General features: G+C 42.8%; 1 protein-coding gene across 1 annotated transcript; it reads right to left on the bottom strand.

Moving 5' to 3' along the window:
* Positions 1 to 201: 201 nt before the first annotated feature.
* GIMD1 (GIMAP family P-loop NTPase domain containing 1) lies at positions 202 to 12,527 on the bottom strand. The gene is made up of 3 exons (XM_019534139.1): positions 12,426 to 12,527; positions 10,124 to 10,545; positions 202 to 1,212 (listed from the first exon to the last, which is right to left on the bottom strand). Exons 2-3 carry the CDS (start codon positions 10,514 to 10,516, stop codon positions 955 to 957), a joined length of 651 nt encoding a protein of 216 aa, XP_019389684.1. The 5' UTR covers positions 10,517 to 10,545; positions 12,426 to 12,527; the 3' UTR covers positions 202 to 954.
* Between the last annotated feature and the right edge of the window lie 6,985 nt (positions 12,528 to 19,512).

Raw genomic sequence — 19,512 nt, 5'->3', positions numbered from 1 at the left:
TCTAGCATTTAATTAATTTGATGTCTACCATCTAACCACTTAAACAATAAAGTTAAAGTTAATTTCTCAGTCTCTCTGAATTTCCTAGGCTTTGAACTCTATCTAGTAAGCTGGAAAAACAGCAAAAGGACAAGGATATTAAATTAAAAGAAACCAGTGCAAACGAGATGAACAGCTGGGTTTTTTTGGTTTTTTAAGATGTGTTTGTATATGTCTCTATACTATAGAATAACCATGCTAATTTTGTATACATGTGGGAACAACCAGAAATAAGTAGTTCTTTTAAATGCACTGAAAAATCTTTAGCATTTGGGAGCCAACTATCTTACCAACTATATATCTAATGAGGTCTTATTAAACACACATTTTTGAGAAATTCACACTATTTAATTTAATTTATTAGAAAACATTGAGAAATTTACATCAAGCAACTTTCAACATTCAGGATTTGAAAACTCCACAAACCATGGGCTTCAGAGGAATTTGTCTCTGTAAAGACTGCAGTTAAAAACAAAATGTAATAAATGCTTCTTCCACTAGTGTGCCACAGCCACTTTGGAGTTAGAATGTGGCAGCATGCCAGTGCATAGCAGCATGACAATAGTTTAGAGCATGCACAATCTTTATTTTTCTCAATCTTGCACTCCTTCTGAACTACAAGATAAACATGTTGTATAGTATATCTGTGACTAAGTACATAATGGCACAAAATTAAAAGCACCGTTTGTAACTCAACCTATTATTTGAGTGTGTCGTGGCTTGTGGATACCATGGTTATAGGCATACTATAAATACTAATAATAATTACTTTTGTAGCCTAAACAGTTTATTTTATCTGTGGTAAAGAGGCATAAGCATTGGTTTGGACATGAAGACACCAGAAGTATTCATGACTAGGTCTTCCCATTGAATTCTTTTCAATGCCTGAAGTTATTTCTTTTTGTCACTGCTTATCTAAATAGAAGTTACCTGGTAACTGTTTTGTCTTATAAAATCCATAATTTTCCTTAAGATTGTTACTCTTTTCTGTTTGAGTGCGTGTGCCTTGTTGTCTACAAAAATATATTTGTGTTGTACTGAGCTCAAGAGTGTTAACAGGGTATCTGAGGCAGCATGCAAGTACTCCTCTTCACTAAATCCAGCCTCTTCTACCTTGTCTGTATGGGTAAGAAAGACTGCAGTAAAATTCTTCCATGTGGGACCCAGAAGTTCCTGTAATGAAAAACAAATTTCAGATAGTTATCTTTCCATGTTCCCTCCTCCTGTCAAAGAGAGAATAGTTATGTATTAACAGACCAATATTTGTTCCGTTTCTGGCAGAAAGCCATTCATGTAGATTGAGGCTACAGACGAAAGTTACATTTGTCGTGCGATCATCCCTTGAAAGCATTCTACAGCCACACCCTTACAAAAATGCACGGCTGCAGAGCTTTTTAAAAATCCATGATTGCGCAGCACATTAACCCTCATTATATGACAGTTCAGATTAAGGCACTCCAAAGCAGGGTGCCTTCATTAACTTCTGCCTGATTGGGTGGCTGGGTTCAGTCTTGTGGGGGGAGAGGGGGCCCTTGGTCTACCTGCCCCACTCCAGCATAGATGTTTGGTGTTGGGTTGGGAGGGTAAGGGATCAAGCTCCACTTTGATGCTTGAGCGCAGAGCAGAGTTGGGTGCTGGGGTGGGGGTTCTAGGGCACTGATCCCAGTACCTGGGGTCAGACAGGGGCAGCTTTGGGTCCCAAATGCTCTAATCTTGATACATCTGGCTGGACTAAGCTGGCATGAGGTCCCAGGGCCCCAATCCCAACATGTGGGGCAGGGAGGGGAAGGAGAGGGAGCATGCAGTCTGGATCCAGGTGTGCAGACTAAATCCTGGGGCGCACGGTCCAATCTGGCCTGTGGCCTGGCCTTGCACCACATGGCCACTGTGTTAGATGATACTCACTTAGATATGTGTTCACAAAAACTGTAAAATTAGACTGGCATAGGAAGTCCTTAATATTGCAACTAGTCTTTGGCTGGTTGGCATTTCATGGTTTATAATTAGCTGGATTCTATTTCTGCATGCATGTTGTGTTCAAAAGATGGGCAAGAATCAGGCTTCACATTTGACACCTCTGTTTTCTTATTTATTGCCTCTCTGCTTTCTTTTGCAAGTAGGATTCATGCAATCCCCCTCTGTGAGGATAATGGTTCCTGAGTTTGGATTGATACCTACTTTAAGAGAAGTCTAATTTGAATTCAGGTGGTTAAGAATCACTTTTCCAACCATTTGTTCTTTCTTTTAAAATTAAAGAATGCAAAATACTATGTATTGTATTTACTCAAATCTGAGAGAAGGTCCCCCCACATTCAACATGTAAGGGAATACAAGTTGTGGGAGGGGAGAAGTGGAAGGGGAAGCAGCTGTTGTGGGTTTGATTCTGGCCTCAAGCCCAGGTCAGGGCTGTAGTCAGAGCTGCAGCAGCCGCCTCCCCTCCAATGCGCACACACATACCTGCCTCCACAGCCCTTGCCCATCTCTGCCTGACCCCTGCAGCATCTGCTCCCTCATCACTTATCATCAGCTGTGGTTCCAGCTGCTGTCCCAGGGTCAAGTTGCTACCTCTTGAACTACTGATTAGAAGAGGCTGCAGGTAGGGGGATAAAGGCTGTGGGGAGCAGGCGGGGAGACAGAGGCTGAAGTGGAGGGGCAGAGACTGCAGGGGCACAAGCACTGTGAACAGGGAAAGGGTCTAGGTATGGGGGACAGGTGGCAGGGAGAGAAGGGGGTGATGACAGGAGCAGACTGCTCCCTCTCCTGCTGCCTGCTTTCCTGTTGCTGCTTTCCTTTCTGTGGCTGGGCAACCCTCCAATAAATACATACATTTTCTACATATAGAATCTGATCATTGGAGTGTCATCTTAAATTCAAAGTCATCTTGGATTCTGGTAAATGGCATTTTATATGAAGGCATCCCTTCACTCAGCACTGATATACAGTCACTTCTAACCATAATAGTTAAATTACATACACAAGAATCTACAGCAATATCTACCTGTCTGATCTATCTATATTTATATTTAAAGATTAGTTAACTATTTTGGTGAGAGGAATATATATTTTTTCCTATTAAGTTTCTTAAACATGTACCCTTAATATCTTGACTACCACTGTTGAGTACCAGCTTCATTATAAGGCTCCATTTATGAACAATTTAGTTAACATTATTTTGGGATACAATGGATTAAAATCCAGGGCAAGCTACAAAACTGGTTATTAAGCATCCCTGGTCAGGGGATCAGATCTTGCTGCAGAATAAGCTTTCAGGAGAGATGAGATTAACTCAGAATTTGATTGCTAGCTGATCTTACTGTATGCTGTATTTACCTCTGACATGAAGCTTTCCTCAGTAACCATCATGGCAATTGCTACTCTTACCCTCCAAAATAAAAAATTACACATGGAATTTCTTAAACTAAGACAAAGAAAAAGAATCCATGATCTTATGAATCCTTGTTATTCTGATTTAAATTTATGTGGTATAATATAAAAAAACTGGAAAGAGAAATTCTAAATACCATATTCTGATTATAAATTGATTCCACATTTTCAGATTCAATTTTAGGGGGGAAAAAAACTGTTTAGGATCAACATAAAGATACCTGATAACTATAGGTAAATTCATTCCTTTACAAAATCCCAAAGAAGAATCAAAGGCAAGGAAACCACCAAAGAGAAAAAAGGGATGGGTTTGTATTATTATCTGAACTAACTTTGTAAATCTCACCCTGGATTTCAGTGCTGCAAGTTAAACTGATATCACTAATTTATTTGGCATAAGCCACTGAACATCTGCTAAATAAAAACTACTATCAACCTTGGCAGATTCATGCCAGAGCTAAATTAATAAGAAAGTGGTGATAAAATGTGATACATGTTCATGGTCTACCTAGGAGAACTGCCCACCTCCCAGCAGAAACTAGGGCCGTGTCCACATGTGGCCATGCAGTATGTGGCACTGAAGACGCGTCTTCAGCATTACATACTGCAAGTTCAGTTATCTTCAGATGACCACAGGGATATCCAGAGTCAAAAAAAAACCCACAGGAAAAAAAAGGTGTGCGCACAGCAGCAGTGGGTTCCACCCAAAGCGAGAGCCACACTGTGCTGCTGGCCAGGCTCTGTGCAGCAGGCTTGCTGCCGTGACTGCAGCCTCGAGAGGCCCCCAGGATCCCAGGTAAGGCTGCTGGGGCCAGACCAGTGCTGGCCCCAGCCTCCCCTAACCCACCCAGGGTAACTTGCGGCACACTAGAGAGTGCATGGTACAGGTGTTTCCTGGGGACAACTAGCAGTGGCACAAGGTGTACTGCCGCTACTTGTCCCTGGGGAACCAAGCATCCACACAAGTCTGGACATGGCCTAGGAGCGTATAAGTGTTCATTCAGTTTCTCCAAGAGGAAACATGCCCCCTCTAGGGGAAAGATATTCCAGGTTGACACCTCAAAGAAGTCCCTAGAAAGAGATTCTCTCAAAGAATGAATACCTTTATGCTCCCTTTCCCATCTGATCCAGGAGGAGAGTGGAACAGCTACCTGCTGTTCCCCAACTCCTCCCCAGACCAGGGACTGCAAGACGGGCAGTGCAGGCAGCAATTTCAAAGCTGGTGGAACTGGAAACTAGGCTTGGAGTGAGCATCAAACCTGGTTCCAGGTAACCCTGGCTTCCCATTACTGCCTATGTTGCCCTGCTAGGTGGCATGGGTGGCTATTTTAAATATTACAGGGCTGGGGAAGTTCTCTCTGTCTCTCTTCCAGTCCTGCAGGCTTTGAAAGATGTATGACCCCCAACTTGGGCCTCATATGTGATGATTTTTAAAACTAGAAATCTGAGAACTGTGGTCAGAGAGCCTCTGGTTCCCCAAGCCTCCGGCTTTAAATCAACCCTTTAAATCACTCTTTAAATAATAATTTTTTAAATCAGTGATTTAAAAGTCCAGGGGTCTACCTATTGACACCTTACAGCTTGTCCTCTCCCCTGCCTGGAAAGGTGCTAGTGGGCTCTCCTAAGGGTAGAGTTGACCCAAGGAACAGCCCTTTAGTGCCCCTTCCTGAAGAGCCCCTAGAGAAATTCTCACTACTAGAAATGAATGCCTGTCTGTAACTTTAGAAATATTAGAGCTTTTTGGCAAATCTGTATTTCTCAACTGTTGTGATATATAATCTATTGTTATCACAAGTTAGGAAATCTCCCAGCATTTGTGCAGTTGTGTAGCCTTAATACGGTCAATAACACTTGTCTAATTTCGGCTGCATACACAAGTTCAAATGATCTGGGATAATTGTTCTAGCTTTGTTTTTCTAGTTGAAAAACTTACCCAGAGACCCCTGAATAATTATTTGAGTGCTGAGCCCCTGGAAAACAGAGAGCTTTTAGGGCTAATGCTGTATAACCAGGGCCCACCCTGTAGACACAACACTGCACACCTTGATGGCTTCCTTAGTCTGCCTAGAGACAGGGCTCCCCTGGACTATGACCATCTGATTGGCTGAGCCAAATCGCTCTGGGTCAGCCTGCATCTCCCTACAGAATTGCAATAAAGGCATATTCTGCTCTCTGAGTGTAGTCAGTGACAGTCTGCTGGAGGGAGGTGGGCAACTGCGCTATGGTTTTTCTTAGAAGGGAAGATGTACAGGCATTCACTCTCCAAGAAGTACCTCTCCCAGGGAGCAATTTAACTTGGGTTGTTCTTGGGTTATTTTTCTCCCGAAGTGGCCATTTTTGCTCTGGGAGAAAAATCATGAACATTTGTATACTTGTGACTTCTACTGGGAGAGCAGTGAATCTCCCAGGAGAAACTAAGTGTCTGTATGTGGCTAAGACATTTTATGCTGGTCATTCAATCCCTTTTCTATATTGAAAGCTTTTAATGCCATGTGACTAAAAATGTTAAAGAATCCAATAATCTTATTGGTGCATGTGGCAGGGGGCAATCTCTCAAGACCAGGTCTCATATCAGTCCACCTACCTGTCATTACGGGATAACCCACCCGATCTTGCCTGCCACAACTGTGTTGTTTGCAAAAAGTGATGGTAGAATGCGAGGGATTTCCTAGTACTGCCCTGATGCCAAAGGGTGTTATCTACAACTCCGAACCTCCTCTATACCACAGCCCATGCCTCGCAGATGGCATCCAAATTAATGTTACTCCTGGTCTGAGACTGGAGCCAACTGAATCCAAAGCTGAGCTACACACACACACACACACACACACCCTCTCCCCAGAGGCCTCTTCCACTCCGCCCCTCTCTCACTGGGGCCTCTGACATACTGCCCATTACTGGGCCACACCCCACTGCCTTTGCTCCTTCTTGAGCCATCAGGCTTCACTACTCCCAGACTAGCCTCACCACACATGACCTTCGGTTCCTGTGAGTTCCCCTACTGTACATGGTCCAGCCTTATGCCAAACCCTGGGCTACTTCTGCCCTAAGCCTCTCACCAAGCACAACTTCTCACAGAGCTGGTCCTTGTGCTGTCCTTCAAATCTACTCCCATTCATCCCTACTCAGCATGCATCCTTCAGGCCTTCTCACACTTCAGCCCTACTCTGTGTAGGGCCTCCTAATGTTCTGCACACTACCCCCTCTGAGGTCTTCAGGACCTCATTTCTGCTGGGCTCAGGCACCTACATGTGAGCATATCTGGTCCCACTACTCCCCCAGCTGCCTCCAAAACCCACCCAAAGATGGGGGTTGGGGTTAAGGCACCCTCCTTGCCTTTCATTGGGGTGGTAACTGGCCTGGCATTTCCTGGGGACCCCCATACCACCAGGAGCCCCACCAGGCCACCCATCCCCAGCAGGGTATAGTTTTAGGTCATGCTCAGGACCCAGAGCCTCCTGCAAGATATTCTATACAGCAGCTCAGCCAGGCAGTATTTTTGCCTGCACTGCCAGCAGCAAACTGCTCCGTTTATATAGGCAACAGTGGTTTAAAATGGCTGCCACAATCAAGTGCTTTCTGGCTGCTTGACTCAACCCTTAAAGTGGCAGGCACTACCAGTGCCCTGCCACAGTGCAATACCAGCATGCATTTCTGCCCCTGATATGACCTGCCTCTTCCATCAACTGCTAAATGAAAGGAAGGGATAGAAGGGTTAACCCCAATTTCTTATTACAGCAACAATGCTGTTATCCGGCATCCCCCCGGGGAATGGGGGATGCCGGTTAATCAAATTTGCCGGTTAATCAAATTAACCACATCAGTGTCCTGGTGCACTACGCATCTGTGCCAGTGTGCCAGGGGACAGGGAGGAGAGCCCCATGCAGGCTGCTTTGCTCCAGGGCTGCGGTCCACAAGGAAGTCTCACAGTTGGCTCACAGCTTCTCCCGTGTCCCTTGAAAGATTGACAGATGCCAGTTAGTGGAGCTTTCTGGTTGGTGAAGTGCTGCATAACACAGCATTTGCTGTACTCATTTGCTGCTCTGAGCAGACTGGAGGCAACATCAGATTTTTTTATATTGCTTTGTAAACATACAAATATTTTTAATATGAATAAAGGCGTACACTTTTCATTTTTCAGTATTCCTCTAACTGTAATTATGGTGCATCCTGTGTGGGACTGTAAGTCCATTTTACTCCCCTAATAATCAATCAACCCATGCTATGCTAATGTGAAGTTTAACACCTAAATAAAATAAACTTGTGGGTCTAATTGCTGGAATGCAGCAATTAGACCCACTAAGCAAGAAAACTCCATCATATTAAGCAAGAAAACTCTAATATATTGATATTGAAAAGTCAGGTTCTTTCCTATTTGTTACTTATAAAGTGCAGATTGTAAGAAAAATTCCAGAAGTAGCTACTTCCAGCATGTAATGCACTTAATGTGCAGCATGCTTTACATTCAGAGGAAGAGGAAAATATCTGCTAACAGTGCTGAGATGCATCTCAGAATTAAAGCCTCTAGCCTTCCATTCAGTTCACTAGACCACAATGGCAAAATAAAAAATCCAAAAAGAAATGTAGGTTATATGTAACAATTTAATAATGGACTGCCTTCATATGGTGAGGCTCTTTGCCATTTATCAAGAATAGGTCATGATTGCTGAAGGCTGTTCCTGGTTCCAGCATCATTTTGGAACAGGACATTGTAGTATAAACACAGAACACACAAATTTTCCCAGGACACAACCAGCTGTCCTGCCCTATTTGTTTGTGGTTGATGAAATCATAGCATCTGGTCTCTGAGAAAAGTAAATCCCCACCCCCCACCCCCAGCCAACCTTTACATCAGCAGAGAGGCACAGTTATAATCATGGAACAGAAGTGGCAGGTTTGAATTTAATTAAGAATGGGCGGTTAGGTCTTTTAGTTAATTTATTTCTTAATCTGGGGGTGTGCAACTCATTTGGCCCTGTGAACCAGATCTGAACCATGTGACTGGAAGACCTATCTCAAGCGGCAGGGCAGTGACTTGCAAGTAAAAGGACCTCCTGTAGCAATGCCACCCTCCCTCCTACCCCTACCCCCAAAAAGCAGCATTCTCCTGGTATCTGAGAAAACATATTTTAGACACCAATAGAACAAGCTAAATTCTGAGATACATTTTTAAACAGAATGCTATTTGTTAGGTCTGTCTGTGCACAGCAAGTTTCTGGTAACTTTTATTATTGTGTCCCACTATGAAACGGCCATCGTCTTATCATGAAAACACAGAATTGAAAGTCTGCTGCTCTGGATTCTTGTCTTAAGTCTGCCACAATTGTGTGAATGTGTTGCAATCACTCAGTGTCTTTTGTCTGTATTTTTAAAAAGGGGAATAGAACAGTGGGAAGCCCTTCTGTGTGGTAGCTACCGCACAAATCAACAAGGAATAAAACCCGTCCTCAAATGCTTATTGGTGGCAGAAGAAACTGACAGGACAGAAGGATGGCAAAAAAAATCCTGCCCCAGTGTACACTGATAGGCTCTGAGATGGATACAGGAAGCCTTTTGTGCCCCTTTGGGATGTTGGCTCTGGGTTGAGGGGGAACACGCCCAAGGAGACATCTGATACACCTAAGAATTAGCTAGAGCTCCAGGAGAAGGAAATGCTCCCTGTCCATGAGTAAGAGATATTGCAGCAGCTTGCCAGCAATTAAGTGGCCCATTCCTGATAAATCTATGTTATTGTTACTAAAAACTGTTGTACAGTGGGTGCCTTCTTGTCTCCCTATGGTGAGGCACAGGGGTTTGAAGCTCAAAACTAGCACAGGTAAATCTTGTCAACTGAATGAGGACTATTAATATTATAATTGGTTGGGAAGCTTCAGAAAAGTGTGTGTAAAATAATGTATTGCTTTCTGTCTGTCTTTTGTGCAATATGTATTATAATAGAGAGGTAGATGATCTGAGCTATATTCCCAGTTCTATCCAGAAAGTACCTGATGGCCATCAGGTCCTTACTGGTAATTCTCTATGCACAATTTCCTGATCTGTTAAATGGGAATAATTCCTATCTCAGGGGGAGTTCTGAAACAAATTCTTTTTATGGTGATGCTTTGAGTTCATCAAATGAAAGCTGCTATAAAAATGCAGAGTATGCATATTACATTACTATTCACAGCAGTAGCTTCAATCAAAAATTAAAAATGCCCTTTTAGATAGCACTTTTATAACCACTGATAATTAAAATTTCTATGCACATTTGTTAGGAAATGCATATGTGCAAGAAGGAGGAATTAAGTGGATAGTCAGAGCTTTATTAAAGAAATTCCTGCTGTTTTCTTCAATTAAAACCTGTTAATTCTTTACTTGCAAACATTTAAAGTACCATTTTCTGTTCAACAGATCTAGATCAGTGATGATAAACATCAAAAAGCAATGAATGCAAGTCCTACTACAAAAGCAAACCTTTCTGAATGGATCAAATGCATTCACAAGCTCATTTCTGCTCAGCAGCTTGTAACTGATAACACTGTTAGATATAACATGTGAAGTGTATTAATGCCCTCAGTTCTGGAGGGAACAAGTTTGAGTTCTGAGTTGAGTGGTCCTTGTTAAATTTTCACCTACTCCTTTTTTTCTTTTAGTTGTTCCCCATATAAAACAACTAGGTCTGAACACAAAATAGTTGCCAGTAGATACGGAAATTTGTTACCTGTAGCATCTGAATTGTGTGGTCATTCTCGTCTTTGCAAAGAGGCAAGTCAGCTCTCAAGACTAAGAGGGCTAAGTGAAGGCCCTTATCTCTGAAGTGTTGATCCAAAGCTGTTTTTATGGTTTTCACCACCTGTTCTTTGCTCAGGCTACTATGAGAATATCCTGGCGTGTCGAGTACATGAACCCGAAGAGAGAGTTCACAGCCATTTCGCCGCGTGACGCCTGTGATGCGACAGCTGCGTCCAAAACTGCAAGATGTAGTCACTGAGCTGGGGGACAGGTGGCTGTCAAAGTCTGAACTCCCCAGAAGGCTATTCCCAAGAGCACTTTTGCCACTCTGGGTCCTTCCCAGCAAGAGCAGGTTGACGGTGATATCATTATCATCAAGCATTGTAAGTGCCTTTGTCCTTAAGTGCGTGTCTGTCAATGCAGAACAAGTTCTATTAATATTTGTTTTCAGCTAGTTATAATACTTCTGTAAGTCAGTAGTAAACTGCAAGAATTACAACCTATATCAGTAACCGCACTTGGATCAGAAAGACGGTTTCCCCTGCCTTTGATTGATTCTAAAGAGCACGCTTCTTTATTCCTGCTGCCCTAGAAAAGGAGACCTAAGCATGGTACTAGAGCAGACCTAGTGGGTCTCCCATATTGAAAAAGATGGAAAAAACAGGTGGGAGTAAGGAGCTTATAAAAAAGATAAGAGCAAGTAAGGAAGGAAGGTGACCAACCAATGTTTGAGTAGGGAAAATCACAAAGGCAAGGGGGCTGGTTGCCAAAGAAGACATCAAGAAAGGCAGGAAAGTTAGAATGGAGATAAATATGTTCTATAGCTTTCAAGTGCCCCTATTTTGTTAGTTAAGACTGAATTTGGCCCTAGAAACGTGATGGTGTGGGAAAAGCAGCATAAGCCCCACACAAATTTTGGAAAGTGGTTTAGAAAGTTTCTTCCATAATCTGCAAGGTGTTCTGGCAAGTCACCAAATTATATTGTCAGGTGGAATGGAGCCCATTTCTGTAGGCCAAGACAAAAAGGGGAAATTAACACTAGTCTGGGATTTTACATTTGACAACCTCATGCCACAACAGAGTTCTGTCCTAAAATTGGAAATGCAGGCTGACTCCAGAATAGAGTTTTCTGGTCCAGATCAAACTCCACTTCTTTCTAGGGTGGTGATAACAGAACAATGTCTGGTCACTGCTTGTGTTTCAGACTCTATAGGTTGGGTAATAAGAATCAGTGTAACCTTTTAGGCTCCTATACAGTACCCACCACTGCTAGGGATGGGAGAAACAAGGATGGAGAGTGGAAATGATAATGTGTTCAATGCACTAAAGTAACCACCAAGAAATTACCTGGTTCTGGAGTCTTGGCTATTATCTCAAAACAACTTTAGCAGATTTTTGGAATTCAAAGAGAATTATGATTCAGGGACATTTTGAAAAAGGTTGAGTCTACATTGGGGAATAAATTGTTGGCTTCATATTACATAGACACCTGAAAACACTGGAGGGTTGCTCAAAGTCCTTTGGTTAATATTCACTATACACATTCTAGAAAGTCTGTGGCTGCTTTTGAATGTCATTTCCTATCATCACATATTTGTTTAGGCACTGTTGAGCTTGTAGTTCAATATTGCTCCATCATCATTTGAACCAGGCTCAGAGGAGCCTTCTGTGAAAACTCAAGCAAGTGAGAGGTTATTAAGCTAATACATTTGTGTTAAAGGGGACACTATATCCTTCATGTGATGATCTTCCTTGAAGAGTTCACAATGTGTGGAAAACGGATGGTCTATCCCCTGACTATTAAAGTAGATGGATTAATTGAACTTTTTTTTAGTAGCTGTCTAATAATCTTTATGGAAGACATCTGGGAAAACAGACATCTTTTTATTAATTCGACTATCTAGAATTTTTTTAGGTTCATTTTCTGTAACATATTAATAATCCCTCTCCCAGCTGAGATTTGTTAGACCTGTGCAGAAAAGTCTTCCTTTTTAAACCCTGTTGCCTGCTTTGTATGTATTATGCAGGCCTCTTTGCCGTCATGAGTCTGATTTTTTTCAGAAGTGTTGAACATCTACAGCATTCATTGAAGCCAGAGGGGAAAAGGTTGATGTATTACAGTCTAGCATTAGGATTATATAGGAAAATCACAGCAGATCAGGTGCATGTTCAAACTTGTATATAAAATTTAAGTATTGTTTTTTATCATAAAGGCTGGCATTTTTTGTTGATATTTTTCAAGTCAGTCTGGAGATCCTAAATACTTAGATTGATAATGGTATGTCACTTACCTTATTCTTCTTTAAAATTCTTCCTCTACCAAGATATATTCCTATTCCATGTATGCTGCTTTTGAGTATGAACTTTGAAGTTGACAGTGGCAGTGTACCACACTGAGACTGGTATGTACTCTTTACTCTGGTTAATCTATTACAAATAGCTCTTCACTTAGGTAGGTCTACCCAATAATCAGGATTGCTTACAAACTTCCTCTTGGCCACCTGCACACTTGCAGCTTTGCATTTACTTACTCACTGAGACCATCTCAAGGCTATATTAATTCTATCAGTTCTCTGAACCAAAGCTCTTATTTTACATAGGGTTAAGGCACTTAGTGATTATTTCAACTCTACATTTTTAACTATGCAGAATTAAATTTCCATTGGGTGGGTTATGGAGGGGGGAGGTGTATTTACGTGTGCATACATGTTCTACAGTATTCTTATGATGAATTTTAATGGGTTGCCTTTTAAAGTAACTGCCAATGTCAAAACATGACTCGAGTTTTTTTGCACTAGTCATTAGATAAAATACAGAAAAGGGGCTGGGAACCAGAATGAAACCAAGTTCTCCCTGCTGTGATGTAAGTGCCCTAATGCCTAGGCTACAGACATGGTTACTTTTGTCTCTCTTCTCTGGCCAAATGAATCTCAAATTCCTTGCTCTATAGTGGCAGAGATTCAAAAAGAGGAGGTAAATAATGATACCCTTATACTCTGGGAGGTGTGGGTCTGAATCTGCTCAAAATGAGGCAGGAAATTAACTTAGCTCTTCCACTTCCTGGCCAAGTATTCTAAACACTATGCTAGTATCTCCCATCATTCTTGGTTTTTCTTAGAGGAAAGAGTGAGCCCTGCTTGGTTCTTTGAAAACCAGGTTGTAAGCACTTCCCTTATGTCATGGATTGCAGACTGTGGAAAGCACTGAAGACCTAAAGAGGGTGGGATTTAAGATGCCTTCCTGCCTTCGGCATTTCCTATTGTTTAAGTCTAAGCAGCTGCACTGTGGTCATACTGACTTTAGGCAGCTTCCTGCTCAGCATGCTGGTTGCTCTAAATCTCATTCTGACACTGACACATTCTCCTCATTCACTGTAAAGAGAGCCTAGGCACGTAGATAATACTAACTGTTAGGTGCCTCAATTCCTTTACTGGGGCTATCTCAAAAAATTTGTTAATTCAGAGTAGTCATAGTAAAGTAGTTTTCCTAACCTGTCACTGTACTACAACCTTTCTATGGAGAGAGTATCCCTTTAAATGGAAGAGTGATTGGGATTCACTTTACAAGATGATAGATTTTTTCAGTCTCAGTGGCCAGTGTGGCCTGAAACCTCAGCCTCCATTTCGATACAATAATGCAGCCCTGAGCTACCTCCATAGACCATTTCTGTATTGAAACTTAGCTATGGATTTCACACAGTATACTTTTAGTAATGATGCCCAATCGGGCTATTATCACGAAAGCAAGTTAGGCGCATTCTTGGCCAGGATGGTTTAATCAGGATTCTGCCTTTCAGGTCTACTTTCCCATGATGATCTGATGGTATTAGGAAGACAGGACTCTTCTTTTAACCCAGCCAGTTAAGTTGCCAGGACCCTGCTTTAAATTAAGACCTGTAGATTCACTGTGGCAAGTACCCTTTTCTAGCTCCAGGATAGATGTTGGGGACATAGATGCATTCACCTAGACAGAGAGAAAGCAGATGAAGGAGCCAAGAAAGGGAAACAGCCTGCTGGGATACTTGGGGAATATCCAATCTCAGAGATAAAATGTAGGCTATGATTGACATTATTGCTTTTGAGTGACGGATTTCGCTAAACCCCAGGAAGTACGTGCTAACTTTGGGTCTGTGTGTGCTCCTGAGGGTAGAGTAGGGACTTGGCCCACTTGCAAGTATCTTGAACAGCAATGTCAAAGTAAAATAGGTCCTGATAAATCACAACGAAAACTTCACAGTACTTCTTCCCACCCTCAAAAAGGCATGTTTTACAGGATGTATTGTAACGTACCCTAAGTTGGAAGACATCTGGAAGATCTTATGACTGCATGGGTAGAGAGATTTAAGAAGTCTTCTTCCTGTGGGAATAAGACAGGGAAAACATGAAATTGATTTATATGACAAACATTCAAAACTCCTTGAACTACTTAGAAAGAGTCTTCCCCAAGGTGGCAGTATCAGCCTGTTTCACAGGTACTTTGAAACTAAACAGGGGTTCCCTTTCTCCAGAGATTTTCCACTGAAATAAAGTATCAGAGATAAAATCCATTCAAATAAAGATTAATTATTACACAGATATTCCGAGTAGCAGTAGAATAATTTAAAGTTGAAAATAAGTATTTCCCAACTGTCACCTCCAAACAATATTCCTGCATTTTTTTTATGCATGTAGAGAATATATAGCATCTTACCAGGATTCAAGTAGTCATGCAATTCTATTTTAAAGTTGATGGTTACCAAATGAAGAGAGTCTTAAGCCTCCATGCCATCACTACACAATATCTTCCCCTGGTCTGTTTTGAGCAGGTATTCAGTTATGCTTAGTGTGGTCTTTGGTACTGACATTGCCATCAGGACTGTTATTCTCAAAACATAAGTTTGTAGAGAACTAGCAGAAGCATTTAGAGTACAATAAAGATTGCTTTGATGTTTTATAAGTACAGCACTTCTGGCTGTCGGGGGATGAGGAATTTCTTAATTTTTTGTTTTTTCTAACTTGTGTCAGAGCTCTGAATGGGGGAAGCCTTCTGTTGATTATTATTAGAGAAATGCAAATAAGTCTGGCTGGAATTTTCAAAAGAGGTAATTAGACCATCAAATCCAATTGGACTTAGTACCTGACCCTATCAAGCTCCTTGTAAAATCTCAGGCTAAATGAATAAAATAACATAATCTACAGGTACAACCTGGAATCTGTATTCCTGTTAGCTTACACTAACTTTATAGTGCACCTTAGTTATGTTATTGTATCAGCTGTTATTCTTTTGTTATACTTGTGTTCAGATCACTGACTTGCAAGTAACTTAATACTTGTTGTTGTTGGGTTTGTTAATTTGTTTTCTGTGTTTGCTAGATTTTCCATATTATCTTAACCTAGGTCTCCCTTCATGACTGGTGTCTCCCACCAGACACTTATCTTTTAGTTCCCATGTACTCCCATCCCTTAACCTCATTCCATATACATGCTCTCATTTAGCCTAAGATAATGCCTCAAATAATTTAAGTTGTGCATTGGCAAACTTCTCTCACTGAGGGGAAACCAGTGGAGGCCATTTAATGGATTACCACACACAGATGCAGGCTCCCACCCTTCCTCAAAATTATGAGACATGCAAGGAGCTATACAGTGTCCTGAAAAAATATAATACAGTCCAAGCACTCCAAGAATTATACCTTCAGTTCCATTACACAATAAGAAATGTGTAATCTCTGTGAAGATTCAGGCAAGCCATAGTTTACTGAGTGAGAGATAAAACAGCTTGTTGCTACTCCCATTTCTGCTAGGATTATATCCACAGCCCTAGCTCTGTCCCAATGTGAAAGGAAAAAAAGTTAAATATACCAACAGTACTTCACAGCAAATTTTGCTTCATTTCTGCTAAGTCCAGTCACACCTATCAACAGTAGGAGATGATTCATAACCTCATAAACCTTTGACATGCTCCAGAGTAGTTTCTTTTTTGCAGGAATAGAATCATGTGTTTGGAAGGAACTTCAGTGATTATCTATTTCTCCTAACACCCTGCAGAGATGCAGGATTCTCTCCTCCTAACCCATGCAAAGCTTGTGCTTCTTCTTCCACTCTCTTTTTCACAGCCCTGGGCAATTGTCCAGGTTACCCACCCTTAAGGCTGGCACTGTATATGCTACAGGACAGAGGGCTGCCCAGCTTCTATGGCTAGGTGGCACAGTGCTGTGCCTGCTGGAGCAAAGGCTCTTGGGGAGGAGGACAGAGACACTCCTGACTATCATGTGTTAATGCTGCTGTACCTACATCTGCAGGATCTGCCACCAGAGTGCAGACAGCTGAGAAGAGTTAGACTCTTTGCCCGAACTCCCCCCAGCAGTTGGGACTCTGCCCAGGGCACTGCAGGAGCTTCTACCCTAACTTTGCATAAAGATGTTGCCAGCCCCTCCTGCTTCCCCATCTCAGTGAGCTGCTAATATTAAAATAGAAGATGTAACTGTGGGATAACAAGTGGCTGGAGTTGCTAACTCTGGTGACCTGAAATCATTGTGACAGTTCTAGTCAAGGTTTGTTTGGCAATATCTATTGTTGGACCAGCCCTATAGTTGGGAGAGAAATTTGACAAAGTTTTGGTCACAAACTCCTTTCCTCAGGGCAGAAACAGACTACTGAATACCAGGTAAAACAATTACTTTTGTTTAATTCAATTATATAAATGAAAATAGTCACTTATAGAAGGGGTAGAAGGCAGTAAGCTGTCAAAACAAAGAGCAGTTATCAGAATGGGAAGGGAGAAGAGGTAGTGGTAGTGATGTGGGGGGGAGCCACGGTGGGACGCCACAGGGGGAGCATGGCCACAGGTGCTGGCTTCAGCTTGCCCCACCCCACTTTTGTCATTTTCGCCTGCAGGCCTGATGCGGCCCGAAGGGAGAAGCTGGCCTGAGTGGGGGAGAAGCTGGTCTGTCACAGTGGGGGAGGGGGAGAGAGCAGCAGGGCTGGCCCGGCCTGGCCTGGCCCAGCCCGCTGCAGCAGTGGTGGAGGGAAGGAGTGGGCCTTCTCCCTCCCTCCGGCCTGGGCCCACTCCTCCCCCACCGCCTGCTGCCACTGCATTGGCCCCAAGCCTACTCTTCCTGTCCCCCCGCCGCCACCATGTCGGCCTGGGCCTGCTGCTCCCCTGTCTCCACCACTGCAGCAGGGCAGGCCCAGGCACCAAGCAGCAGGAGAGAAGGGAGGGCATGGGGCTCCATCTCCACCCACTCCCTTCCCCCTCCCCCCGTCATTCTTGATGGGCAATTAGCTGGAATATACATATTGTAACAGGTTAATATGGGGTATAGTCTATATTGTCTCTTTTCTTCTTGAAGAATTTTGCAGGGTAAAAGCAGTTTTTAGGTGGGAGCAGGTGTTAGAAATGTTCTCGTCAGAGCAGCTAAAGTGGTATCTGAGGGCCTGGCTATAGATTACAGCTTCCTTGGTGTGTTTGGGATAATTACTCATTTGCAGAGGTAACTTTTGTAGTAATCTGGGTTTTTGTACATTATTGTTTGTAAGGTGCCATTCTGGATGTGGATTTTGGCATCTAAAAAAGTGATGTTAGTATTAGAGTACCTTAGAGAGAGCTTGTTGGAAGGGTGGCTGCTTCTGAGGCTGTGGTAGAAATCAATAAGAAAGTCCAGGTGTTCATTCCAGATGATAAAAATACCTATGTAATACAGGTATGGTGGGTGAGAAATGCATAGTCTCATTGACTAGCCCAATGTTCATGAAGTCTATGGAGACTAGGAGTAAGTTAGAGAGTATTGTATATCTTCAAATAATTTTTTATGACCATGGAGACACTGTAAAGGTGACATAGTTGCAAATAATTGCCATCTGCTGAGCCTCTTCATCTAATTTTCCTCAGAGGAACTTAAGTGCCATACTATTTTTTTTTAATACCAATCAATAAATCCATAAGCTTGGTTTTCAATTCAATTGGTATTTATATTGCAAAGTCATACAAACGTTTTTATTATCTCTATTACCATATTTACTCAATACAAGATGAGGCCCCAGTTTTAAAAAAGTTAAAAAACCCAAATCTTCAAAAAAGATTTTTTGCAGCAGTTTCACAAATGGTAAAATGCTTCAGTTTTAGATGAACTAAGTTCATGGGTACCTGTACTAATTTACCTATATTCAAATTTTGCCCCTTTTTCATGTGTTCAGGAGGAATAGGGGCTGACAATAAGGAGGGGGTGGGGGAGAAGTTAAGGGGCAGAGGGCAAGAGGACTACTTGACCCCCTCCCCCCCCGAACTGTGTTTTCTGCTGTAGCACTGGGAAGGGGACAAATTCAAGGCAAAACCTTGAATAATAAGACTCTATACTTGGGAAGTTATAACCAGAGATGATCCCATCAGGGTGAGGGGCCTAGGGCAAAGCAGCCTGTGTGGGGCCCCCTACCCATCCCATAGCACACTTCCACTGGGGAGCAAAAGCCCTGGCACACCGGACATGGCAGGATGGGTGACAGCTGGAACAAGCAAAGAACCGTTCAACCCGTTGGGTGAGCAGGTGGCTACACTACAACCATGGCCTCTCCATCCAGCTTTGTGGGGCCCGGGGCAGTTGCCCCAATACACCTCCCTCCCAAGGATGGCCCTGATTATAATGCAATTGTACATTTTCCATATATAGAATCCAATTATTGGGCGGTATCCTAATGGATGAAGATCATTTTCTATTTGAGTAAATACAGTAGATTACAAACCGCATAGGAAGCCCCGAGTCATAACAGCTTCTCTTTATTTCTTGTTCCTTTGTTAAATAGCCAGCTAAGGATTTTATCCATACAGTTAAACCCCAATCAGGGATAGATCCAGTGGGGGTGCAGTGGCATGGCCACACCCTCCTTTCTGACCACATTGGACTTCTATAAGTCTCTGAAGAAAGTAATAATCCACTCCTTCCTTCCTCTCTGTGCTCTGAGTCATGGCTTCTTCCATCCCCCCACTCCTCAGCCTGCTGCTTCTTCTGTCCCAGGGACTAGTGAAGCTCCTGTCTTGCTCTAACTAGGCTGCATGGGGGCTGGGCCCAGCCCAAGACAGTGGCAGCACTAGTGGGTGGGTAGGTGGTTTTCTCCTCCCTACCAAGTCCCCTTGAGTGTTCCCCAACAGCTGGGAGCAGGTGACACTGGTCCCACCTGCCCACTGTTCCTGCTATCTGGAGCTGAGCCCAACCCCTGTGCAGCCCAACTGGAATGGCTCTAGAGCTCCCCTCACCCTTGGAACAGCAGGGGCTGTAGCAGCAGTTGGAAGGGGAAGGGGAAAGGGAAGTGTTGTGCCTCTGAACACAGAAGGGAAGGGTGGGGGAATTCATCCCTGCTTTTGGGGATTGCACCAGCTTTTGAAAAATCCTGGATTCACTTCTGG

This window comes from Crocodylus porosus, unplaced genomic scaffold, assembly GCF_001723895.1.
Source record: "Crocodylus porosus isolate Cpor-Errol unplaced genomic scaffold, CroPor_comp1, whole genome shotgun sequence".
Classification (NCBI taxonomy): Eukaryota; Metazoa; Chordata; order Crocodylia; family Crocodylidae; genus Crocodylus; species Crocodylus porosus.
This window is presented reverse-complemented; position numbering and strand designations above follow the sequence as displayed.

Excerpts from the sequence above, each read along its gene's own strand:
- GIMD1 (XM_019534139.1), bottom strand. The coding sequence starts at position 10,516 with ATGCTTGATGATAATGATATCACCGTCAACCTGCTCTTGCTGGGAAGG. Across the intron at positions 1,213-10,123 it reads ACACAATTCAGATGCTACAG|GAACTTCTGGGTCCCACATG; the intron begins GTAACAAATTTC and ends TTTTCATTACAG.